The following is a 24,832-nucleotide window of genomic DNA, read 5'->3' on the forward strand; positions in this document are numbered from 1 at the left end:
CTCTTTAAGATACGATGGTGCCTGACCGTTTAGAGCTTTGTAGGTGAGCAGAAGGATTTTAAATTCTATTCTAGATTTTATAGGGAGCCAATGGAGAGAAGCCAATACAGGAGTAATGTGGTCCCTTTTCCTCGTTCTAGTAAGAACACGAGCTGCAGCGTTTTTCTATCACATTATTGCAATGTGCTGTTTGTTGACATTTGCCAGTGTTATATAATCTCTTTATCAGCAAGTTGTTATCACTACTACCAGAGGAGAAACAATAATAGAGCTATTCAGCATGAAAAAGATGTGCCAGCAGAGGACGGGCTCCTGGATTAAATTCAGGTGATAGGACTGTGTTTGTAGGCCATTAGACCAAATCGGAAGTAGAAACTGTGTATGTAACTTTCTCACCAATAACAAAACATAGCCTATAATGCTATTATAGACAAGTTAGACATATTTTTATAACACTGCAGCAGTTTTAATCCAAATACAGATTTTGAAATATTGTTGTAGAAATACTTATCTTATTCAGTGTCATGAAAAAGGACTTCACATAATCTCTGTAAGACTAATATAACTGTCATTGTTCTGCCTATTGCTGATCATTTTTTCAGACACTTGGGTGTCTGAAAAAACCCCACCCATACTTAAGATATTTTTTTATTTGTAATAGAACTATACATGATGTAGTTAAAAATGTGAATTGTTTTCATAGTAAAAAGTGTGTCATCATTATAAATCTCCTATGGAAGTTGTGCCAGGTCAGTTGTACTTTTTAGTACCACCAGAACAGGATTTATAACATGTGCACTGAATCCCTCCAATAGTCTAAATCTTCTCTGCTAAAGTTCTGAGAGGAAACAGAAACTTGTCTGTTGACTGAGGGAGTTTCCCACTTGATAGGAGAACAGGTTTGCTGGGCATGGATGGACTTGTGGCCCATTCATAGGACAGCATTAAATTCATAAAATAAAAGATAGACACTGTGATGTCGAGGTGTTTGGAAACTAGCCTTTTGTAAGGCTTGATGTGGGTGAAAGTGAAGCTCCACGGCCAGGCAGTGTAAATCCAGGGTGTGTAGACATTGACAGGTTATTCAACTAAAATCCCTGCAACTTGCTAGCATGGTGCAATGAGTCTTCAAGTGAGTATATATCCTCAGCTGGTATCAGAGGGAACTGGATGAGCTTAAGAAGGATCTCAGTGATTGTGGTGGAAAACTCTTCAGTCCTGACAGTTTCATTTTGTACCACAAGGTCTGAGCGAGATAAAAGAGCTTTGACCACATCTGTCCAAACCGGAGAACTGATCATTTTCTTTATTTAATTTAAAAAGGAGTGCACATCTGTATTATAAAATGTTTTATTATTGCTTTCTCAATAAATATAGACTTCAACTACAAACTGGACAACACCTGGTCAGCGCCTCACAGTTCCACCGCTTTAAGCATTGAAGAAAAGCTTCTTGTAGTACATCATCCCCATACTCAGTCATACTACTCAATGGAGCCCTATGAAGTATCAGTTAAAATAAAATCGACTAAAATATCACAAAGACATTACTAACTCAGAGGACACTGAAGTTATTTTCAATTTTCTCAAACACGACAACCTCAGTGTCACATTTATGGCATACACATCATCCTCAACTAAGAAACACTAAGAGGATTCTAGGAATTATAATTTATTAGGATATGAACTTCAATTCCAACATGTTACAAATTTCACCCTTCCCAAAAACCCCACACATCTTGTCTTAAAATTATGCACAAAAAAACCCAACAACTCCTAGGCTGGTTTATCACGCTGCTTTGGTAAGTCTCTAAATAAGGCTCCTCCTCTTGTATGTGTACAGACTAGAATGACTAAATGTAAACAGAAATCAAAACACCCACTAGAGGGGTGTTAATCATCACCAAAATGTATGAATGTCTCAAAAGGTTTTCTTCAATGTGTGTGTGTGTGTGTGTGTGTGTGTGTGTGTGTGTGTGTGTGTGTGTGTGTGTGTGAGGGCTGTGTTTACATGTGCGCTTAGCAACCATCCCTCAGCTCAGGAGCATATCAAGTTCGAGGAAAACGAGTGGTTTTGAACAGTAGTCTAAGTTATTATAGCTCTCTATACTGAAGAACTTGCAGATTAACTCCAGCCTCGATTTCTCCTCGCTTTTGGAAAAGGAACCCCTCTTATTGCTTATGTGAATTTGCTGGCTCGAAAGAAGGAGGACGAACTGATATGTCAACACACGAAGATCAAGCTTGTATTGGCAGAGTGCTCAGCTTTCTCCGGGAATGGGACCGAGGTGACAGGAGGGTCCGCGGCCGCATGTTGAACACCTTTCTGACTCAGAACACAGGGAAGACATTTTATGAGTTAGAGTTGGAGTTTGCTCAGGTCGCTAGCCTGTTCCTGGCTCGAGTCACCACCTGGATGAGACTTACGTATCCTTTAGTTAATGTTATAATGTAATGGTTCTCAAACTGTGGCGCGTGACCCACCGGGGAGGCGCGGATGGCCCGTGCAGGGGTGTGACTAGAAGCATGTTCTGGGCCCCTTTTGATTAACCACCCGAAGCGCCACTCCAGAATCCCATACAATGGTTGGCTATTGGTTGGTTGGTTCCAATCAGAGGCAGGATTTTTTTAAATCAGCTTCTTGGGCTTTTTATTACATTTCAATGTGGCACATTTACTAAAAAAATTCAGAAAATGTTAACGTTTTGTTTAAATTTGTGACTTTGGACAAACACTTTTTGAGTCCTGAAGAATACAAAAAAAGATGGAAATACATACTGCATGTTTGAATCAATTAGGCTATTTATAACAAAAAACACTGATCTCTTTGTCGTAGATTATTTATTTGCAAAAAAGTTTTTAATTGGTTTTCGATAACTTAACTAAAAAGTAAAAAGGAAGCAGAGAAAATGTAATAATAAATCAAATCCAACATTTTCACATAAGGTTAAGAATATATGCTAAATAAAATATATAACATCATAAACAAAAAAAACATTATTGTGATAAATTCAGACTTGTATTGTAAGGGAAAAAATAAGATAAACAATCTTGGAGGTATAATACAATGCTTCTCTGATTTGTTATGGACCCAGAACACTCTTTTTCTCCATGTGTTTTGTTGTGAATACTTATTCTTCTTCGTTGCTTAATTACGGTGAGAGAAAAAAGTTACAAGCAAACCATGAGGTCTGATCTGCGTTTGTATGAAACCATACAAAAACGTTATGGCCCTATTATGTCATTAATGCTTATAATGTGATAATGATGTGTTTGTGAATAATTGTACACATTTCTTATATGTCATGCTCCTTTATTGCACACATGCACAGAATAAACTACTTTGGGGATGCAACAAAATACAGACCAATAAATAAAGACCTATGGGCTTGCTCAAGATTAGACTTCTGTTTTGGTTTAACCTATAGTCCTCGCCCTTCACTGAATATCCAGATACATGTTTGAGACATTCTTGGGACTACAACTGAAAACAATTGGGATTTTCCTTTCCAGTTCAAGCCAGTGAGTTTCATCAAGTACTTCTGCAAAATATTTGATCTGTGCTTACATTCTCTAGCTTAATCATTGACCCCTTTTTCTTTCATTCAGTGATCAGTACCTGATGGAGTTTCTTTACGATGGAGGTGTGCTCACTCTGCTGGAGATCTTAAGCCACTCTAAAATTAAAGAGGAGAAGAAGGCTGAAGCCCTCCGTCTTCTGCTCACAGTTTCAAATGCTGGTCGAAAGTACAAAGAGTTCATCTGTGAGAGCAATGGTAATTTTAATGGAATACAAAGATCCTGCTATATACACTACACATTTAATAAGTGCATTGCATACAGCTGTATTTCATGTCATGCAGATACATTACCTCCAGTGGCAAGTACTACACGACATCTTTCTACATTTATATGGATTATCAAAATACTTGATCAAGTTGTCTTTTTTTACAGGTGTGAAATCCATAGCAGAGTTTCTGGCTAAGCCAAACACAGACAAAACCCAAGAGACAGCTCGGGCCCTGCTCGAGAGCCTGTCCAAAGGAAACCCTAAATATCAAAACCAGATATACAAAAGTCTGATTGCTCTCATGACCTGTTCCTCTCCAAAGGTCCAGCAGCTGGTTTTGTGCACCTTACAGACTGTGCAGGTAAAGAAAGAGTTCACACTCATCCGAGATTTATAAAAAAAAAGGATTTACTTTGTATATACAGTAGCCCATATAAGAAATATCTTACTGTCTCACAGTTCAAAATGAACACAGCCCATCACAGCATTATAGAGCCTCTGCTGAATATGCTCAGGTCCCTGCACGTTGAGGTTCAAGATGAAGGTAAGCAGAGAACAAGTTTCAAACAACATGTCAGCTGATGAACTGCTTCTAATTATTCTCTGTGATTTCTTTGTTATGCTTGCTCTGTGCAACTATTATTATACTTATACTTAAATCTTTCGTTTATCGCATCTCTCAATGCATTAAGAGAGGCGTGGCAGGCCCATCTTAATGCACAACTGATACAGCTGTATCACACCTCTTTTCTGAATATGTGCCAGACGCTGCCTGATTCAGCTGACATTTACATGCCTCAAGTCCCGTTTGTTTGACTCATGGTGTAAGGGCTACAATCTGTGCTGAAGCACGGAACACTTCCTTTGATGCTTGAAAGAGTTGTGCTTCGGCATGGTACAGTTTATGCATGAGCACTAAATGTATTAATCCATTGATAATCCTTTTAAAAGATGTACTACTTCACTTGCAACACTTGCCCATACATTCTGGCGCTGTCCAAAGCCCTCGGGTTACTGGTCGTCCATTTTTAATGCACTTCTGTCATAAAATACTTTGGAGACCAATTGCTCAAAATCCTCTAACAGCCATTTTGAGTGTTGAACCTAAACACAACAATCTTAATGCTTAGTCTAACTGCTTGTGTTACTCCTTTAGCCAGAAGGTTGGTTTTAATTAAATTGACACTCTCAGCCCTACACTCCTTTAAACTCTGGGTCAGAGACCAACCACGGCATCGGAAATTAGAAAAGATAAGACTCTTTACGAGGATCTAAGGACAACTTTTGGCCATGGATGATGGGCACTTTAACGGCCTCTGCATCAGTGTGTAAATGTAGTGTGAATGGGTTATTGTCACCTGCAGTGTAAAAAGCACTGAATAATTAAAAAGTGCTATACTAGTTCAAGTCCATTAACCATTTTGCAATTCTCTACCTGCAAATGTTTTTGGCAGCTATAAATCTGATTTTACTCCTGATGTCTTACGATGTGAGGCCTTTGCTGCTCAGCGGACTGGTTTCTTTGCTGAAGCCAACTCATGAAGAATTACAGATGCAGCAGCTGAATACAGACGGTATAACCTTTTGGACAATGGATGTTTTGTTTTTCAAGTCTTATAAGTTGTTTATGTAATAGCATAATAAATTGCAGAAGCAATAATACAAAACATCTAATATTACTATATTGTTGTTATGCATACAGTCCCATTTGAGCCTGAGATAATCAAGAAGACTGGACCTCTACCTGTTTTTGTGCAACAAGCTGCCGCAGCTAAAACTATACGGTATGCCCCCTATACTGTATGTGTGTGTGTGTGTGTGTGTGTGTGTGTGTGTGTGTTAAAAATAATAGTTTATCAGTTACACATAATATACCAATTTTCTTTTAAAGTGTGTGTAAAAACAATCTGTCAAATGAATGGGAAGTATATAACAAGTTTACTGATATAATGAATTGAATTTTCTCAGTGTCATTGTTAAGACTGCTCTCTGTGTTGAAGCTTGCTGGCTGAGGACAGGCCAGATGTTTCTTCAGAGCTTCTCTCTCTTGGAGTGATCCAACATCTTCTTCACACTCTGGCCAACAAAGAGCACACCGATGCCCAGATACAAGCTAGTATGGCCTTGGAGGTACACATGCTTGTTCTCAAAAGACAGTCAGAAGTGTTAGTTTATACCCAACCTTTGTATTGACTTGCTGCTTAACTTATAAAATCACTGAAGTACTGTTAAGATTACATTTGTATTGCATTCTTTTGATAGCATTCCGTGAATCTGAGCCATTAAATGCTGCTCCACCAAGTGATGTTTGTTATATTCTTATATCCGCATTCTTCTATCCCATTCCTGAAATAGAGCAAAAGGCTTTGTATGTTAACATATTGTACATGCATAGGCTACTGTATCTCTTAAATGTGTAAACAAACAAAAAATGTCCATAAGCACTAATTCTGAATGTCTTTACACTCATCTTAACCAGCACTTTGTCCGAGCATACCCAGTTATTGAGGAAAAAGTCCAAAGAGTCATGGGTTGTACATTGTTTGAAGCCTTTGTGGTAAGCTTTACATATTGACATATTGATGTGATTCGAAAAATGGTCAGAGTGGAAGCTGCTAGAACACAGAACTAACTGATTTCATCACACTTTTTTGCAGAACAAAGCTGAAACGTTGTACATGAATATGGATGAAACACAAGCAGAATCTTTGCTTACTAACAGTCTGATCATAACTGGAGGTAAAGGTTGTGATTGGTTCTCTTTATGTTGCTCAAATGTTGTTTTATCTATCGTGTCCCTACTAAGTCTGAATTATTGAGTCAATCTTTTCTTTCCAGGTTTGGATGGTGACAAATCTGAGGGATGAAAGGGGGAACAATTCTAAAAATTGAGGCAGATTCATGTGAAAATGTTGGATTGGATTTATTATTACATTTTCTCTGCTTCCTTTTTACTTTTTAGTTAAGTTATTGAAAAAACAATTAAAAACTGTTTTGTAAATAAATAATCTACGTCAAAGAGATCAGTGTTTTTTTTTGTTATAAATATCCTAATTGATTCAAACATGCAGCATGTATTTCTCTGTGTCAAACTTGTTGTTTGAATAAGCAATATAGAATACAACTATAATTCAGGGTATATATTTAAATTAAAATACCGTATGTTATTGACAAAAGTGTCATAATACTCACACAACCTCACATTGGGTTAATGCAGAGCTGTATGTAACTTTAATTAAGACCCTCCTACCGGATATGACGTCTTGAGAGCGTCCCCCTGTTTCCATGCAGCTGATTGGATGAGAAGCGACTCTCCGTCCATAACGTGGCGGGAGCTAAAATGAATCTGTGATGTAAACACCACACACACAGCCCATTGCTGTACGACAAGAAATGAATAGACCCACTTTAGTGGTGATTTAATTATGAACAAGTTACGTTCAACGATGCACAAAGGAAAGAGAGTCGGGCGAGAGATAGTAAACAAAGCAAAGCCAAAGCGGAAAAAGTCAGAGGCAGCTGTGAAAGAAGGTAGGTACTTCATGAAGGAGACACCTGATACAGTACAGTCATACGATGTCGGTAGATCCCTGGAGCCTCACTTTAGCATTGAATACGACGTATTTATAAGAATATAAACAGTATGCACATAGCAACTAACATTATGTACAGTGCAGAGTATGTGCACATAGTGTTGTAGTAGTGTTCACTTTTTCTGTAAGAATTTAGAATCACTTCTGAACTTCGGAACAAATCCCCCCTGTATCCTAAAAGCTCTATTTAAAAAAAACAAACATTTTAATGTATATTGTTCTATAGTTGAATTAAAATGGTGATTGTGGTCTTCCAGAGGACACCAACAATGACAGTACACTGTCAATGTACCACACTTTCCCTGATCCTGCTGATGTGGTTCTGCTGCGCTCTCACCTCCTCACCTGGTATGATAAGGAGAAAAGAGAGCTGCCATGGAGGACTCTGGTAAATAAATACCTTTTCACTTTGATTTTACGTCTTCAATAATAAATTGTGATGACAATACAGAAGGTTTTCTAATAACTTTAGCTCGTCCTGCAGCATACATCAAACTGACTTGTCACAGAGGTTTGTGTCTTTACTGATTTGTTGAACGTTTGGTCTTGATTCCTGTTCCTCATTTACAGATGCACTGCCCAGATTTTGATTGTATAAATCAAGGAATGAAAAGAAAATGCTGACTTGTACCTGTGATGGACTCATTTTGTTCTTTGTACAGGCTGTGACAGAGTCAGACCTCAACATCAGGACTTATGCAGGTAAGAAAACATCTTCTTGTTTTTATCACCTTTCAAACAGCTTCTGACCTCCTTATCAAGAATGCTTTCTCGATTTGTTTTATAGTCTGGGTGTCAGAAATCATGCTGCAACAGACCCAAGTTGCCACAGTAATAGATTACTACAACAAATGGATGAAGGTGGGCTGGCTTGTTTTTGTGACGTATTCATTGTTGTGCAGATAATATGTGCTATTGAAATTCTTCCTTCTCTGTGTTTCAGCGGTGGCCCGCGGTTCAGGATCTTGCAGCTGCAACACTAGAGGTGATGACTAAAAAGCTATAACTGAAATTGATGATCAATTTAAAAAAAAAAATAGAATAATAAGAGAATCTATGTGGTGCATGTTTAGGAAGTGAACCAGATGTGGGCGGGTCTTGGCTACTATTCCAGAGGGAAACGACTGCATGAAGGATCTCAGAAGGTAAGTGATGTGATCTGAAAACCTGCTCTGCGTGAAACTGCATTTTACTCTGAGAAAATCAAGATTTTTTACAAACATTTACCTTTATTATGTGAGCCTTCGACTGTCAAGAATGAGTAAATTGTATTAGCGGTCTGTTTCAGGTGGTGTCGGAGCTGAAAGGACAGATGCCTCGTACAGTTGACAGCCTGCTGAAGCAGCTGCCTGGAGTAGGGCGCTACACAGCTGCAGCTATCGGCTCCATCGCACTGGGCCAGGTTGGTCATCTTATACACAAAAACATCTGGAGAAACACGCGTCTATATCTGCATTGTATCGTTTATCCAAAGATATCTGACGTCTAGGTTACTGGAGCTGTGGATGGCAATGTGATTCGGGTGCTGTGTCGCCTGAGAGCCATTGGAGCTGACAGCACAAGTACTTCAGTAACAGAAGCACTCTGGTGAGATTCAACTTCAAAATATTCTAATTGAGTATTGACTTTGAGTGCAACACCGAGTTTCATTTGTATCCATGTAACTGTATGTTGCGCTGCCTTCTTATGTCAGCTTTGCGTACTCTAAAATGTCTGACCCTGATAACTGTTCTGTCATTTTCTCCTCATCGAGTTTCTCTGTTTTTATAAAAACAACTTAAATGTGTAGCAGTTTATTTGATGTCTACAAAGACAATACCTGTGAATAGGATATTTCCTCAGATAAAGGGGAACATCATCATTTAATTAGATCTGAGATGGGCCTAATTGAAGATATCCACCCTGTGTTAAAACAATACATTTAAAGGGTTTAATGCCTCTGCCTTATCTTATATCCTTAATTGCAGATTTTGTGAAAGATGCAGTACACTTACCCTCTTACATTTATTTCAATATTAATGTACTCTCTGAACTTTAAAGATGAAGATCAGTTTTCTATAATCAAATAACAATATTAAAAGAAGCATTGATACCTAAGGAAGTTTTTGTAAATATTAACATACTGTATAGTTTAAAAGTTTGTACTAAAGTTCTCCAAATGGGGCTTCTTAACATACATACATTTATTTCAGGAGTCTAGTTCACAAGCTTGTTGATCCTGAGAGACCTGGAGACTTCAACCAAGCTATGATGGAGCTGGGAGCTCGAGTCTGCACTCCTAAAGGACCACTATGCAGCCAGTGTCCCGTACAGACTCACTGTCGCTCCTACAGCAAGGTAAGAAGCATGTTAGGTGCTAAACCAGTGATATACTAGATGATAGTGCTGCCATTATTTTTTGTCTTTCGTTATACTTTACATGGAGGTGGATTTAAACCATGTATACATGTGCAGGTTCATGTCAAACAAGAGAAAAACTCCCTGAGGCTATTGGGGAAGCTGGAGAAAAAAACATCAACCCTGCCTGACATAGAAGAGTGTAGTAAGTGTCCCTCCAAACTCACACACCTCCATCTTGCCATGATGTCATATTGAAGGACTCTCTTCTGCTTCAGTAAGCAGCGGGACATGCCCACTGTGTCCCTCTGAGCCTTGGGATGAAAAGCTGGGTGTTCAGAACTTTCCCAGGAAGCCTGCAAAGAAGCCTCCTCGTGTGGAGCGGACACTGACCTGTGTGGTGATCAGAACGGGGGAGGATGGGGAGGACGAGTACCTGCTCACACAGAGACCAAACAAAGGTCAGGTGTGTCAAATATTGTTTCTGCAGGAAACCTATATTCTCCAACAAGAAGCTTTGAAGCTAAAAAAGGGAATGGGTTGGCCACATTTCATCCAGCACATATAATACTAAAAGTATTTCAGTTTTTCTTTTTTAATAAATTTGCAAACATTTCTACATTTGTTTTTTTTTCTGTTATGATGGGGTGCTGAGTGTACATTAATGACAAATAAAATGAACTTTTTTGATTTTAGAAAATGGCTGCAATGAAACAAATAGTGACAAATGTAAAGGGGTCTGAATACTTTCCGTACCCACTGTAAATTCATAAAGTATTACTATATGCAGATATTATCTTGTTTCTCTCCCAGCGCCTCCAGTCAGTTAGTAATTTCTTGGCAACAATAGACGATTACTCCATTTTCTCTGGATACAAAGTGAATTGGTTGCTAAACAGAGGCCTTGCCCCTCTTGGCTCCACATAAAGACAACAAACTAACAAACTTTAGACACACACTTGAAGAAATCAAAAATCAATTCGGGAGGTAGAAGGGACTAAACCTTTCTCTTTGGGGTAAAATATTCTTTTTAAAAATGATGAGATAAGGAGATCTAACTGTCATTATGAACTTATTAAGTGTGAAAGCCCAATGATGGAGTAACAGCAAGTGGACATTGACATACAGGACAACCTGGATGCATGAATTATAATTCTTCATATTTAATCATTTATTTTGCTATATTATTATTGATTTCTATGTATGTATATGTTTGTGTAGTTATATTGATGGTATGAACATGCTTGGGGGAGGAGGAGCTTGTCGACAGGCTTTTGAACATGCAGCTTCTGAATAATCTATGTTAAGAGTTTTCCCTTAAATATTCTTTTTGTTCTCATTGTCTATTCTGTGTATTCAATTAAAAAGCCTTACACTTAAAACAGATTTGAAAAAAAGAAACAAAAAAGGTCAGCGCTCAGTCTATATTTGTTGTAGACTTTTTAATCACTGCAGCTCTAAATACTGTGTATTCCTCACAGATTGAGTTTTGGTAGAAAATGTGTTGAAGTTAAATGTTAGAATGGCAACCGTTAAAGAAATCCAAAATGCGCAAAAGAAAAGCAGATAAAATGAGGTATTTCTTTGTGTATTTCTGTCTTTACAGGTTTGCTTGCAGGCCTGTGGGAGTTTCCAAGTCTGCTGTTGGAAGAGAAAAGCTCTGAGATAAAACACAAGAGGGTGCTATGTTCAGAGATCAGCAGCTTAGTGGGAACTAACGTGACTGAAAGTAACTTCAAGTCTGTGGGAGAGGTGAGGGTGATCTGTTATATCCATAGTTTTTGCAAATTAAACTCAATAGGACCCTGTTTTAGCTCTTTGTGATTGATCATTGGTTGCCTCTTTGCAGGTTGTTCACATCTTCTCACACATTCATCAGACATATGTGGTGCACAGTCTGAGTTTGAAGGACCGCGACACACAAACACCAACTGAAAATGCACAGTGGCTTACCAAATCAGCTCTGCAGGAAGCTGCTGTGTCCACTGGAGTAAAAAAGGTTTTTATTTTGTTCACTCAGTGTTTGTGTTTGTGTTTGTGTGGATTGGATAACAGTACCTGCTGCACCAGAAACGGACCTGAACACCGAAAGCACAGCAGAAAGCTCTTCAACACTGAGATGCTTTTTGTAGTTTTTCATTTCTCATTACAGGCGTGGGCTACAGTTTTGGAAAGGGGATCCAGTCTTTAAAAATGTTGGCAACAGGAGTGTATAAATCTTGTGAATTTTTTTTTTTTTTTAAATGAAAAATTCACAAAAATCTCTAACATGTTGATCAACGTTTTTTTTCTTCTGCAGATTATCAAGCTTTGTGATTCTGTAGACAATCAAAAAGAACCAACAATAAAGGTGAGGACTTCCCTGTATGACAAGATAACTAAAAATAGACCTTGTGCCAAATCTTTTACCAAAAAAAGAAATTCCCCAATTATGAATTGTTGTTGCTTTTCTCACAGGATGCAAAAAGGAAGAAAAAAGCCGACAAGAAACATGAAACCACAAAAAAATCCAAAGTGGGTGCAGCTAACATGAGCAGCAGACAGCTTTCCCTCAGCTCCTTCTTTAAGACAGTGAAGGACGAATGTGATTGATGTGCCAGATTCTCTCTGTTCTTTTTTACCTCTCTTTTTGTCTGTTGCTTCTGTTAACTTTTTTTTTTGTTTTTTTTAGTGAAGACCTAACACCCTAGGTGATCATGTTTATCAATGTATTTTAACATGTATAACTTTTGTGTTGTTTATGTCAGCTCTGTATGTTTTTAAACTGTTGATCATAATAATGTTTTATCCCAATAAAATTGTACCGTAAAATAGAAAGAATATCACTTTGCATGAAAAAGCCTGGGCAACAACTTTTTGGAACTGACTGCAAATCACAATTTATATACACTGCTCAAAAAAAGAAAAATAAAGGTAACAACTTGAACAACACAATGTAATTCCAAGTCAATCCCACATCTGTGAAATCAAACTGTCCACTTAGGAAGCAACACTGATTGACAATCTATGTCACATGTTCCCACCGTGCAAGACGGTTGGCATTTGCCAGAGAACACCAAGATTGGCAAATCTGGAATTTGACCCTGAGCACGTGACAGTCTGGAGATGCCGTGGAGAACTTTCTGCTGCCTGCAGCATCCTCCAGAATGACTGGTTTGGCGGTGGGTCATGTGCTCGCTAGAGGTAGCCTGACTGCCATTAGGTACCGAGATGAGATCCTGAGACCTCTTGTGAGACCATATGCTGGTGTGGTTGGCCCTGGGTTCCTTCTAATGCAAGACAATACTAGACCTCATGTGGCTGGAGTGTGTCAACAGTTCCTGCAAGATGAAGGCATTGATGCTATGGACTGGCCCGCCCATTCTCCAGACCTGAATCCAATTGAGCACATCTGGGACATTATGTGTCGCTCCATTCACCAACGCCACAATGCACCACAGACTATCCAGGAGTTGGCGGATGCTTTAGTTCAGGTCTGGGAGGAGATCTCTCAGGAGAACATCTACCACCTCATCAGGAGCATGCCAAGGTGTTGTAGGGAGATCGTATAGGCATGTGGAAGCCAGTCACACTACTGAGCCTCATTTTGACTTGTTTTAAGGACATTACATCAAAGTTGGATCTGCCTGTCGTGTGTTTTTCCACTTTAATTTTGAGTGTTACTCAAATCTAGACCGATCCATTGGTTAATAAATTTGATTTCCATTGATCATTTTTGTGTGGTTTTGTTGTCAGCACATTCAACTATGTAAAGAACAAAGTATTTGATAAGAATACTTTACTCGTTCAGATCTCGGATGTGTAGGTGTATTTAAATTTTGTTAAAACATCCAGTTTTTCGGTAGTGACGAGTATTTTCTTTGCAGTGATTTATCATATTCTCTCAACATTATTACTTAATATTAACTCATAACACGCCTGATGTTGACGTGTTTTTTGGTCAATAAAATAATTTAATGTTGAAGAAAAATGTTCCATTTATAGTACAAACATTACTTATCATTGGTTATTTGGTGTAAATAGATGATTGAAATGATGATTCTTGAAGAAAGTTTATATAAGTTTGGCACAAATTTATTTCTAAATGATGGGAGTTAACTACATTTTGTCACAACTACAGAATACTAGCAAGCACATGGCTAGCATATTTGAACAATTGTACATCCATAAAAGCAAATCTTGCATAAAAGCTGAAAGAGTTTACATAATTGAAGAGAATATGTGTAAGGTAGTGACACTTTTTAAAGTTACAAACTGATTTTGGGACTTTGGAACACATGTTTTTTCTAAAACTATGGGATTTAGCTGCTTATCATGCAGCCATGGAGGACAGAGATACAATATCACTTCCTGGTCAGAAATGCAGGGGTGTGACTTAAATTTAGGCTCAGCCAAGGCTCTTCAACTCTTGTGTTTCTGTAGTGACATAAAAATGAGGGACATGATTTTTTTAGCATAGTTTTTGAATTCAAAATTAAATCCACAACAAATCTAAGTCTATCAACCTCTGTTTAAACTTAATCATAAAGATCTTTTAAATTACACCATTGAAAAACATCTAAAAAATGTTTTAAGTGGTAATTTGCAGAAATTGAAATTTCAGGGTCAGGATTGGGGACAGCTACTTCACAATTGAAAGCACCCTATAAATGATGATTTTGTGTTTATTTAGCTTATCACTATCTCAGTTAATGTCCTGGGTTTAAATGGATCATGATATAATCTCAGTAAATAGTCATGTCTGAATACTTAATTGTTGTTTGATTAAACCTTTTTTCCAGCATAACCCTGTTTAACATTTATTATCTTTACGAGTGGGAGAAATATAGAAAGTGGATATGGCTATATATGCAGTATATTATACTCATAGCATAATAAAATCAGTATTCAAAAAGGAAGCACTTAAACAACCAATGACAAATCAGCAAGGACAGTCGGTCTGTCAAGTTTCGCATGGAAACAGCGCCCTCTGTAACAACCGATTCTTCCAAAAAGAAGAAAAATAGGAAGTGATCCAAGGAGACCAGACCATAAGCTACTTTTTTTTTTTTACATTCAAGGTCGCCGAAGCAGAAGACCAACCTAAACTTTAACAGTACTTCTCTTGCAGTATTTGTGTTTCCTGTACTGCTGGTCCCTCTGGTCTGACTTCATTTTTTCACTACAGAGGAAGATCTGGGTCAGGCTGAACGCAGGGCGGGTTGTACGTTAAACTTTGCTCACAATTGCTTGACAAAGGACGTGTCCAAAGGTCCTCCTCCAGCGGGGAGACTAAAATCTCAACGGTTTGCAACGTGTTTATTAATGAGTCGGTTTTTGTGTTCAATCTGTGCACATTTGAGTTTGTTTCCTCCTTGAATTAATTTATACTGTCTTTACGTTTTCAGATGGCTTCTGCGTGGGAAACTGTCCTATCTGTGCATCAGAGAATAGTGGACAATGGAGGTATGGTAGTAATTATTATTTCCATTTTTTTCAAGTCAAGCTTTAGTTTTGCAGCAAATCTTTGCATTGTAGAAAACATGCCCAGTTTAAAAAAAAAAAAAAAGTTAAAAAAAGCAGTGTGTGGGAATTGGGAATGCAGATGTGCTTCCTGGCCTGCCATCACAATGAGCGCTTTGTGGTTTTTCACATGATTTGTCCCCATAGCTCTGTTTAATGTCCTTATCTTGTTAGAGTAGGAGACAGATAGCGGAGGGAAATGGATAGAGAATGAATTAGGTTCTTGTCAATATGAGACACAAATGGACACTGACTAATATGTATGTAGATCAAAAATGAATATCAAATATTTTTGAACAGGTTACTTTATTCATACAAAAATGGCAAAAACGACAAAAAAACAAAAAAAACATTTGTTGTTTTCTGTGCAGAGAATTAAAAAAAGACCTTAAACAGTGGTGAATGTTAAATTCTAGTCAGAGATGTGTAATATCTTAAATACTGCTCAGAAGTTCTTGATGCAGGGCTCTGTTATGTTCCAGATAAGAGGACGGACCCGTGGCTGCTGGTCTACTCCCCTGTTCCTGTGTCCATCATCTTCCTGCTTTACCTGGGTGCGGTTTGGCTTGGCCCTCGACTGATGAAAAACAGACAACCTGTTGACCTCAGAGTCATTCTCATTGTTTACAACTTTGCCATGGTCGGCCTGTCTGCCTATATGTTCTACGAGGTGTGTTTGTCCTGCTTTTTGTTGTAAAAGATCAAACACAGTGCTGATGGAAACATTACATTTTACCTGACATGTTGGTTTATTTCCAAAATGTTGTTTATTTTCTTTGAGTTTCTGCTTGCTGTGGGGCTTTTCTGCCTCATGATATCCATGACTATTGTAACTTTTAAATTAATTCTATGACTATTAACAGTTCCTGGTCACATCCTGGCTCTCGAACTACAGCCTCCTCTGTCAGCCTGTAGACTACAGCACCAGCCCACTCGCACTGAGGGTAATTGTCTGACATTAAACATTTAGTGTCTTTATTGCGTTTGTGCATAAATCTAAAGAAACAGAAGCCACATTTGGGCCATCAACAGTAAAGCTGACAATACAGTATGAAGCATAAGGGATGCAAGTGTTTAATGTATAAAGTTCACTTTTCTCCATCCTGTTCGACTTCTAGATGGCCAGAGTCTGCTGGTGGTTTTTCTTCTCCAAAGTCATAGAGCTCACTGACACGGTACAACATTTGAAACGTCACTGTAAATAAAAGGTGTCAAAATGTGAATTTGAAAATATAATCGTGTCCTCTGTTTATCTCCATGAGCAGTTCTTCTTCATCCTGAGGAAGAAGAACAGTCAGGTGACTTTCCTTCATGTTTATCATCACGCCACCATGGTATTCAACTGGTGGGCGGGAGTCAAGTATGTGGCAGGAGGACAGTGTAAGACAACTATGTTTATCCATTTAATGGGCTAAATTGGAACTGATTATCACTCTGATAAAGTAGCATCAGCTTCCTCACACACTATTGTGCGTGGAAAGCTCTGAAACTAAACCATATTACTAATTGTAATGTTATTTTGCTGCCTCACAAAGCTGCTTTGAACATGTTTTTAATACCTTTCTTTATACCTCCTCCTGCAGCGTTCTTCATCGGCCTGGTCAACACCTTTGTCCACATTGTGATGTATTCTTACTACGGCCTGGCTGCCATCGGCCCTCACATGCAGAAGTACCTGTGGTGGAAGAGATACCTCACGTCTCTTCAGCTGGTTAGTCTTGCATGAAATAACTGTGGAGATACAGACTCTTTCCTCTTGAAGCAGAGCATTATGAGCTTTCCAATCTGCCTCCCCAGGTGCAGTTTCTGCTGTTCCTCCTGCACACTGGCTATAACCTGTTCACAGAGTGCGACTTCCCCGACTCCATGAACATGGTTGTGTTTGGTTACTGCGTCACCCTCATCATCCTCTTCAGTAACTTCTACTATCAGAGCTACCTCAACAAGAAGAAGCATAAATAGGACTGAAAAGCACACTTTATGAAAGAAGCTGACTAAGTGTTATCAGTCTGTCTGCAGTACTCATGAGCTTCCACTAGAGAGAGCAACATGTCCACAGACTGGGAAATAAGTGCAAGTGAGCCACATGAACTGTAGTATTATTTTGTACTTTATATAGAGACACATGCTTCATCATGATCATACTATTATTTAATAGAGAAATGACAAACATTCAAATGACTGCTGTAAACAAACTGTACATTTTTACACATAATAATAATAATAATAATAATAAAGTAGGTTGATTTCTCTGTATTATTGCTGAATCATTGAGTTCAGACCCTCCTCCAGAGATGAATCCAAAAATGAAAGAAAAAAAAATTATCACATAACAAATATGGAGATGCAAACACCATTTTTCACCATTACAACAACACAGCAAAAGTATATGACTGTCTACACTTCAGTCTAAAACAGATTGAAAGATGTAGATGACAGAGACAAACATGAAGAGGACAGACGGCAATTTTGTAATAATTACAGTGAATATATTGAGGCTGAAAAAACTGATTGCCCGATGGACTGTGTATGTGTGAAAGTCTTTGCAACAGTGTGAGCAAATGATATTTTTTTGAGAACTGAATTACTCTCCACAAAAGTGAAAAATCATATGGATGCTGAAATGACAAAGGGTACATATTTTTAAAAAATAATTTCATTAAAGGAGACCATGTTTGCTTTACTTTCATTATCTTAAAGAGAGTTAAAATTTTGAATTGATTGTCCCTTTTTGCCTTCCCTAAAAAGTATTGAAAACCTCTTGTATCCCGTGCTTCCCAAGCTGCATTTTAGGGCTCATATGTTGGACAAAAAGGCTAATTTAAAAGGTCATAAGGTCTCCTGCTAAAAAAGCAGTGGATGATTATTAAAATCCAAAACTTAAAGGAGCAAGATTAAACACAGAATGATGCAATAGAAATTAAGTCTTTCGTACAGGTCAAGCTCTATCAATACTAAATCCTCCAATTCCCATAATGCATCATGTCTTTTTTTTTAAAAACCCACCATGCCTGTGTAATGCTCACATGCTTGAATCTCCAGGTCCACTGTAAGTTTCAAACAAAGACTCACTGTGTAAATCTCAAAATATCCCAAGCTACATTCCTGAAACACTGACATCACTATGGCCTCACTATGACATCATTTCTGTGTTTTTTTTTTTTTTTTTGTGGTTGCGAATAATCGTAATCGTTAACCAATCATGTGCTAAATCAACTGTTTATCCCTTTTATAGAATGGAAAAACAGCAAACATCAAATTGTGGTTATTTTCTGAAACTTGCCTCACGTGAGTGGTGTTCAGACATGTTTGTAAGGAGTACAACTTTGTATCGCCTCTGTGGATAATTAGAAAAGCCTGATTTGTAATTTAACCACTGAGAGACAGGTAAGAAGTCACACTTGTTGCAGTGAATGTCTGTTCCATCTTGCTGGTTTTCCTCGTGTCTGTGGCAAGACTTGGACTGCAGACCAGTAGAGGAGGTGTGCTGAAGCATGCCATGCTCCAGTGCTGCTCTATGTCTCTGTGTAGACAGAAGACATGTGGCCCAGGCTGCGGTCGAAGCTGCCCACCTGGAAGAAGATGCTCTCCTCTGGGCTTGAGGAGAACTGACACCCTGCGCCGCCCTGAAGCTCCTGGGTCATACTGAAGCCTGGAACGGGTGAGATGGTTCTGGCATGAATGGCACAATTCCAATCTCCACGATCACAATGAATTGAAATGACTTCTCGTCAGGTCAAGTCACAGAAGAAGTCTTTTCATAGAAGGTCAAGAAGAATGCAAAAACATGTGAGTGCTTGTTGCTATGCTACTGTTAGCTCGCGGTGTGTATGACGGGGATGATTCCGATTCTTTGTGTCCCCATTTCTGCTAACTTCTGCTCTTCCCAGAATCCCCCCCCACCCACACACACACACACACACACACACACACACACACACACACACACACACACACACACACACACACACACACACACACACACACACATACACACATACACACACTATTTATTAACAGATGTATGCATATTAAAGTAGTGTCTAAAAAGTTTTGAGGGGAAAATGTTTTTTGTGCACCGTGTCATGTCTTTATAGTAAGTCCCATTCCCTCTTTTTTTGAAACACACACATTTCACACCTGACAACACTTAAGTTTGTGGCCATTCATTGGTTAGGGCTTTATAGTTGTGCTTTGGATTTGGCAAATGACTCACCTTGAGTACCTGTGTTGCTGGTGGACATGTGGAAGCCGTTGTGCTGATGGGAATTATAGGCGTGAGATTCTCCTGGGACGTGGAGGCCGTTGACTGTCTGCTCCATCCTGTACGAGTCTCCGAAGTGGAAGCAGCTCTGAAAGCTCGCCTGGTATTCTAGGAGGCAGAGAAAAATAGAAGCCAGACTTGACAGACTGCCACCAGTGCATATGGTTGATTGGTTCACATGTAAGTGAGCATCCCCTCCGTCCAGATGAAACCTGATGTGGATCTCAACTTTATGACAATACTATATTTATGCTTTTTTTCTAACTGTTCCAGCCCCACAGTATGTAACATCTGTCCCAATGGTCTCAGTCTGTACAACCGCAGGAGTCACAATAATAGGAAAGCAGTCTATCGCAGAGCCCTTTTACGCCACTCCCCGACCGCGACGTGGTTACAGAGACGTCCATGTGTAGATCTTAACAGGGAAAACAGTGAAACCCTGTGTCTAAGGCATTAGGAAAAAAAAGTTCTGGACTGACAGCTGAGCCAGCCATGTTCATGCTTTGAGAGACAGCTGAATACATGAGCCAGCATTTTGTTGGCTAATTCAGCGTAGGGAAAAGGCTTCCGGCGTGTGGTTTTCCCTGCTCTGTCTCTATGACTCTAATCTTCCTACGTCCTCAAAACACTCGGGGGCAGAACTGCTGCTCTGACAGACAACTTCCTCCCTGCAAGACCTTTCATGTGGGTCTGCTGGTACAGTAAGCGATTGAAAAAAGGACACAGGGGCGCTCTTATAGGAAGTTATATGAAAGTAATACATGTTTCTGAACCACCTGCCGCAGGATGAAAAAAAAAATCAGGATATTAAATTTAAACGCCAATGAATATTTTTCAAATTCAAGTCAAAGCAGATTTCCTCAAACAAGCTATCCAGCAGGATGTCTTTGGGTTGCTCTTACCGTCATTGGAAGGCTGATGGTGGTGATAGTGAGAATAGGGCTTGTGATGAGGGTGGACGTGCTGTTTCTCCAGTGAAGGAGGAGGAGGTGGAGGAGACGTCCCTGTTCCCTTCATCCCCGGAGAAAGGAGGGGACCCGACACTCTGGAGGAGACACAGGATTCATGTGTGATTCGTACATTTAGACCTCTAGATCTGTTCCCTTTCGAGACAACCTCAATCATTTTTCAATAAAATGCTTCATGCTTGGTGACGTCCCAATCAGACCTGGAGAGCTACACTCTGGCTTGCTAACCACACGGCCTGACAAACCCAGCAGAGCATTTTAGAGATCCTAAACATACAGAGGAAAAAAACGTTCCAGGCGTGTGGAAACTTGGGCTCCCCACATGTAATCGTCCTCCTACCACATATTATGATCTTAAGTCAACAAACAGCAGAGTGTGCATTCAAGTAAAACCGACCCCCTCTTTACACACACACAGACACGCACACATGCACACACAAGCACACAGCCCACAATTTCAGAAACTACAGGCTTTGTGTGGACTGAATAAAGCAATATAGTGTTTACATTCTTGACTTTTTGAGAGGGAAGAAATATTAAGCTGACATGTTTGTGACTTTGTGTACTTTAACAGCCTGGAGAACAATCCTAGTCACCACAGCAGCATATTTTTGTGGGTATTGATCATTTAAAAAAAGTTCTAGTTTAGCTGTCTTAAATCTCAAACTTCTTTAAAGTGGAGAGTCACTGTCAAAACATCTGAGAGTTATACTGTGCGCTAAGAAAACCAAAACATAAAGATCAGAGAGAATGGTTAAATATTACAATAAAACCAACTGATGGTAAAGCCACCATTTAGCATTAAAACTTGCAGCATAAAAAGAAAGACTGCAGCATGCTTTAGTGAGTTTGTGTAGAAACTGTCAGCAGCATTGGAGACCACATTCTTTAAAACACATCATCTAATGTCAAAAGTATGCTGATATCATGGTGGTTGTTATTTATTCAAAGTGCACATCACAGGGTTTTTCAATATTTGGAGAACTACATCATGTATTTTAAGGGGAATTCCACTTTAAATCAAAGTTGTCCAAACATTAGTAGAATTATAAAACCTCTTTTAAGACATGCCTTAAACACCTGAGTCAACTTTGCATAAAAAGTCCCCATTGAGGTCTCACTAGGTGATGAGGAGTGACATTCCCATAAGAATAGCACAAGTCTGAATTGAATCTCTCCAAAGGAAAACTTTGATTTTTTTTCTTACAAATACAACTTTTTTCTGCGAGTTAAATGAAAACTGATACCACTTTCATGTCTGCAGTCTTGATGTGAGACGAGAGCCATGAGAAGGTTAGCTGTGCCTGGCACAAAAACTGAAAGGGAAAAAAAGAAAAACAACTTCCTAGAGTAATACCTCTAATGCTCAGAATCCAATGTGTTATACGCTGTTGACCGAATGCAATCCATATTTGATTAAATGCAAGGGTGGATGCAGAATTTGGGGTTGGCTTTATGAAGGGGTGTGCGCAAACTCACAACTTTATGGCATTAATTACGCTCTATCTCCATTAATCATATCTACTTTAAACACATCATGACGTCCTGTGTTATCTTAAATGTTATCTTATTTCTTGCAATTATCTGCCAAATATATTTGGTATTCAAAGTAATCAAAGTAATCTTATTTTCTGATGTGTGTATATTTGTAACTTTAACAACTAATATTCTACTCCTAATTCTTTAAGAACTCAAAAAAAAAGGAACACAATTATTTGAACAACAATTAAAAGTATTCAAAGGAAGGCAGCCAATCATTGTTTAGGTTTTCAGGGTGGCCAATGGGGAGGGCAAATGCTGGATCTTCCCTTGGTGAAATGTGTTTTTTATTTACTTAAATGTTTAACATAAAAATTAATGACAAATGTCAAAAGAAGTGTACTCTTGACATTAAGTTAATAGAACAGAAATCTGCTTCAAATCCTGCCTTTAAAAACAGGAAAGGCTAATCACTCCCAAAAATAGTCAACAGTTAGTTAGTGCCCTCTCATGAGTGCATGTCAGGGATGCCAACACATGCTGCTGCTGTGTTACTATGTGCTGCTTTGCACCAGCATATGGTTTGCTGTAAGCGGTATATAAATGTGATGACATGGGTGTTGCTGGAGGCAGGCGAGCCCTCAGATGACTGCTCACTACTGGACTGGCTGGAGTCTCACTCACTATCTGTCTTAGTGTATGACATATGGCAGAAAGAGTATGGCTTATAAGGATTGATCATGTCACACAAAGGTGCAAATAGTTCAATGCATTCTTTGAAACTACATTTAATAAACCTTTGACTTAGCTCCAAAAACCTACAGTAGCTTCACACTCTTGGTGCTTCTGCCTTCATTAACACAGTTCATACAATTTTAAATAAGACATTTTGGCATATTTTAATTTCCTGTATGTTTCCTTTCCTGCCTGGAACATAAAGGTATGAATGTGTCCCATAAAGTTCTGAGGAGAGAAAGCCCATGAGCCATTGATGAGATAAATTAAAATAAATAGAGGCAGTTTGAAGGCAATTTAATTTAGTACTGGTACTTCATCAACTTTACATTTCTCCTTTCCACAACATTTCTGTTAAAATAAATAGCAATATGCTGTATTGGCATGACTATTTGTTTACTTGTTATATTGGGGATGAGTCAATATACATAGACAGAAAACAGCCATCCAATGCAAATATCATAGTGTTGATAGCAAATGCTAATTTACAACACTTGTCACTAGATGGGCTTTTGTGTAAATAAAAGTGAAACAGTGAAGAAGAAATGTTAGGTGGTACAACAAGATACAATAAGACACAGATAGCTGTGAGAAAGCTTAAAAAATGAAATATGAGAACAGGTCTGTTGCTGAACTAACCAGGATTTGGAGGCTTCCATAAAAGTGGTGAAGTTTGAGGAGTTTCAGGATTTTCAAAAAAAACAACAAACTGTTTTAGCAAAAGGAAACTTTACAGTTTCCACTTGAAGCTGCTCTGCTGCAGCCCTGTCGTCTCTGTGTGCCTTTTACATAACAGAAGTCAACAACTTTTTCAAACCTTGAAATCTTGTATTTACTTAAAACGATACAGTGATGATGTCTTATTTGTTTTCTGTAAGATGTCTTATTTGGTTGTTAAGGCCCTTTACAGATTTGAATACTGACTGGTTGGCCCGAGACCATAAACCGTTGGACAGATGTGAGACAATGACAGTCAAAGTGAAGTGTTAGACTGTTTCCTCAGAAAAAAACAGAATCTATATATTTAGAAAACATAGTCAGTCATATAATAGTACAACTGAGAAGATCAAAATGGGTTTATTTCACTTGTTTTATTTAGTTTAATGACAGCATGTTGTAAACTAAGTATATGTTGTATCCTAAGAATATACTAACCAAGTTAATATAAAATTGTTAAATTATTTTTACCTCAACAACCTATTTCAGTAGAATAATCCAGAACTGTAACATAATAACAAAGGCAGACACTATGCCAGCGTATTAAGACTTTAAAAAAAATTTTTTTTTATAAAAATAAAAGATTTTTAAATAAAAAGTATTTTTTACGAAAACGTTTGAGAAAAATTAAAAACAATGACATTAAATATGGAAATGTTAAAATATGGTATCATCTGCATGTTCAAGATCTTAATAATCTTAATCTTAATCCTGACTTCAATGTGTATTACATTGAAACAAGTGGAAATATGGATCATTTTATCAGTAATAAATGATACATCTTAAATGTAGCTGATAAGATTGAGGGCTTTTGGAAAAGCTTCTTGAAAAATTGTTCTGCATTTAGGGTTTTCTCTCTGAGTACTTACCTGTCAAAATGCTCATCTTAATGACAAGTTTAAGTACTTAACTACAAATGTGCTGCACTTGACCTCAATGTCTACCTCTTCAAATTTGAGGAAGCTTGTGTGGCACCCTGCGTCAGTCCAGCTCTGAAGAAGCTAGCTGTTAGTGAGTGTGGCTAATCCACAGGTTGGCACAGGCCCAGTGCGTGGCCATGTGGTCCTGCAGAGAGCAGCATTCCCCCAGGAGCTGCTGTCAGCACAAAGTCAGGAAACAGTTATACTGTTCATATTTTTACAAGCTGCCTCTATGTGCAGCTAAAGTGAATCATAAGCTAATCACTGCCAGCTGCCACCCCCCTCCCCCTCCCCCTTTTCTCTTGCTGCTCAGGCTGGAGGTATGAGGGGAATCTTTATTCCACATTAATCTTTAACCTGATATTTATCTCCACTGACCATCCTGTACTACTCTAGTTTTTCCAGCCAGCCCACCCACCCCTGTCCTACTGCTGTGAGAGAGTGATTTGACCTTTGACCTGTTGATTCCTAAAGGCTGAGTTTGAAGGAATTTTAGGGTGAGGCTATAAGATTGATGTACCTAATTAT

At 38.6% G+C, this 24,832-nt stretch overlaps 4 protein-coding genes and 1 long non-coding RNA gene across 5 annotated transcripts in view; 3 read left to right on the top strand and 2 right to left on the bottom strand.

Annotated features, from left to right (window-relative positions):
- The first annotated feature begins 2,010 nt into the window (after positions 1-2,010).
- On the top strand, positions 2,011-6,797 carry armh1 (armadillo like helical domain containing 1). Its single transcript, XM_079349561.1, has 11 exons — positions 2,011-2,426; positions 3,453-3,521; positions 3,609-3,775; positions 3,954-4,150; positions 4,249-4,333; positions 5,244-5,363; positions 5,492-5,573; positions 5,790-5,919; positions 6,269-6,346; positions 6,447-6,528; positions 6,628-6,797. Exons 1-11 carry the CDS (start codon positions 2,221-2,223, stop codon positions 6,654-6,656), a joined length of 1,245 nt encoding a protein of 414 aa, XP_079205687.1. The 5' UTR covers positions 2,011-2,220; the 3' UTR covers positions 6,657-6,797.
- Positions 6,798-7,070: 273 nt separating this feature from the next.
- mutyh (mutY DNA glycosylase) lies at positions 7,071-12,544 on the top strand. The gene is made up of 15 exons (XM_079349557.1): positions 7,071-7,320; positions 7,640-7,770; positions 8,045-8,084; positions 8,170-8,243; positions 8,326-8,367; positions 8,456-8,527; positions 8,671-8,784; positions 8,872-8,969; positions 9,575-9,719; positions 9,837-9,924; positions 9,998-10,180; positions 11,326-11,471; positions 11,569-11,718; positions 12,019-12,069; positions 12,177-12,544. Exons 1-15 carry the CDS (start codon positions 7,215-7,217, stop codon positions 12,309-12,311), a joined length of 1,575 nt encoding a protein of 524 aa, XP_079205683.1. The 5' UTR covers positions 7,071-7,214; the 3' UTR covers positions 12,312-12,544.
- Positions 12,545-14,680: 2,136 nt separating this feature from the next.
- On the top strand, positions 14,681-18,222 carry elovl8b (ELOVL fatty acid elongase 8b). The gene is made up of 8 exons (XM_079349571.1): positions 14,681-15,004; positions 15,107-15,164; positions 15,704-15,891; positions 16,085-16,165; positions 16,340-16,396; positions 16,487-16,601; positions 16,805-16,932; positions 17,019-18,222. The coding sequence occupies exons 2-8, from the start codon at positions 15,107-15,109 to the stop codon at positions 17,181-17,183; spliced, it is 792 nt and encodes a 263-aa protein (XP_079205697.1). The 5' UTR covers positions 14,681-15,004; the 3' UTR covers positions 17,184-18,222.
- Positions 16,280-16,868, bottom strand: LOC306827640. Its single transcript, XR_013779652.1, has 2 exons — positions 16,793-16,868; positions 16,280-16,416 (listed from the first exon to the last, which is right to left on the bottom strand). It is a non-coding gene; the product is annotated as an uncharacterized lncRNA (long non-coding RNA).
- A 257-nt stretch (positions 18,223-18,479) lies between the features above and the next one.
- glis1b (GLIS family zinc finger 1b) overlaps positions 18,480-24,832 on the bottom strand; it is a 71,494-nt gene continuing 65,141 nt past the window's right edge. The window contains exons 8-10 of the mRNA XM_079349550.1: positions 20,388-20,530; positions 19,438-19,593; positions 18,480-18,873 (exon numbers count right to left, since the gene is read on the bottom strand). Coding sequence (XP_079205676.1) covers positions 18,737-18,873; positions 19,438-19,593; positions 20,388-20,530 — 436 coding nt within the window. The 3' untranslated portion in view covers positions 18,480-18,736. The remainder of the gene's footprint in view (positions 18,874-19,437; positions 19,594-20,387; positions 20,531-24,832) is intronic.

Source organism: Symphodus melops (assembly GCF_947650265.1).
Source record: "Symphodus melops genome assembly, chromosome: 8".
Taxonomy (NCBI): Eukaryota; Metazoa; Chordata; class Actinopteri; order Labriformes; family Labridae; genus Symphodus; species Symphodus melops.

Coding starts and splice junctions, on each gene's coding strand:
- armh1 (XM_079349561.1), top strand. CDS start 2,221: ATGTCAACACACGAAGATCAAGCTTGTATTGGCAGAGTGCTCAGCTTT. Junction 4,151..4,248: donor GCACCTTACAGACTGTGCAG/GTAAAGAAAGAG, acceptor ACTGTCTCACAG/TTCAAAATGAACACAGCCCA. Junction 5,920..6,268: donor AAGCTAGTATGGCCTTGGAG/GTACACATGCTT, acceptor CATCTTAACCAG/CACTTTGTCCGAGCATACCC.
- mutyh (XM_079349557.1), top strand. CDS start 7,215: ATGAACAAGTTACGTTCAACGATGCACAAAGGAAAGAGAGTCGGGCGA. Junction 8,970..9,574: donor TCAGTAACAGAAGCACTCTG/GTGAGATTCAAC, acceptor CATTTATTTCAG/GAGTCTAGTTCACAAGCTTG. Junction 9,925..9,997: donor GCCTGACATAGAAGAGTGTA/GTAAGTGTCCCT, acceptor CTTCTGCTTCAG/TAAGCAGCGGGACATGCCCA.
- elovl8b (XM_079349571.1), top strand. CDS start 15,107: ATGGCTTCTGCGTGGGAAACTGTCCTATCTGTGCATCAGAGAATAGTG. Junction 16,397..16,486: donor TCATAGAGCTCACTGACACG/GTACAACATTTG, acceptor CTCCATGAGCAG/TTCTTCTTCATCCTGAGGAA. Junction 16,933..17,018: donor ACCTCACGTCTCTTCAGCTG/GTTAGTCTTGCA, acceptor CTGCCTCCCCAG/GTGCAGTTTCTGCTGTTCCT.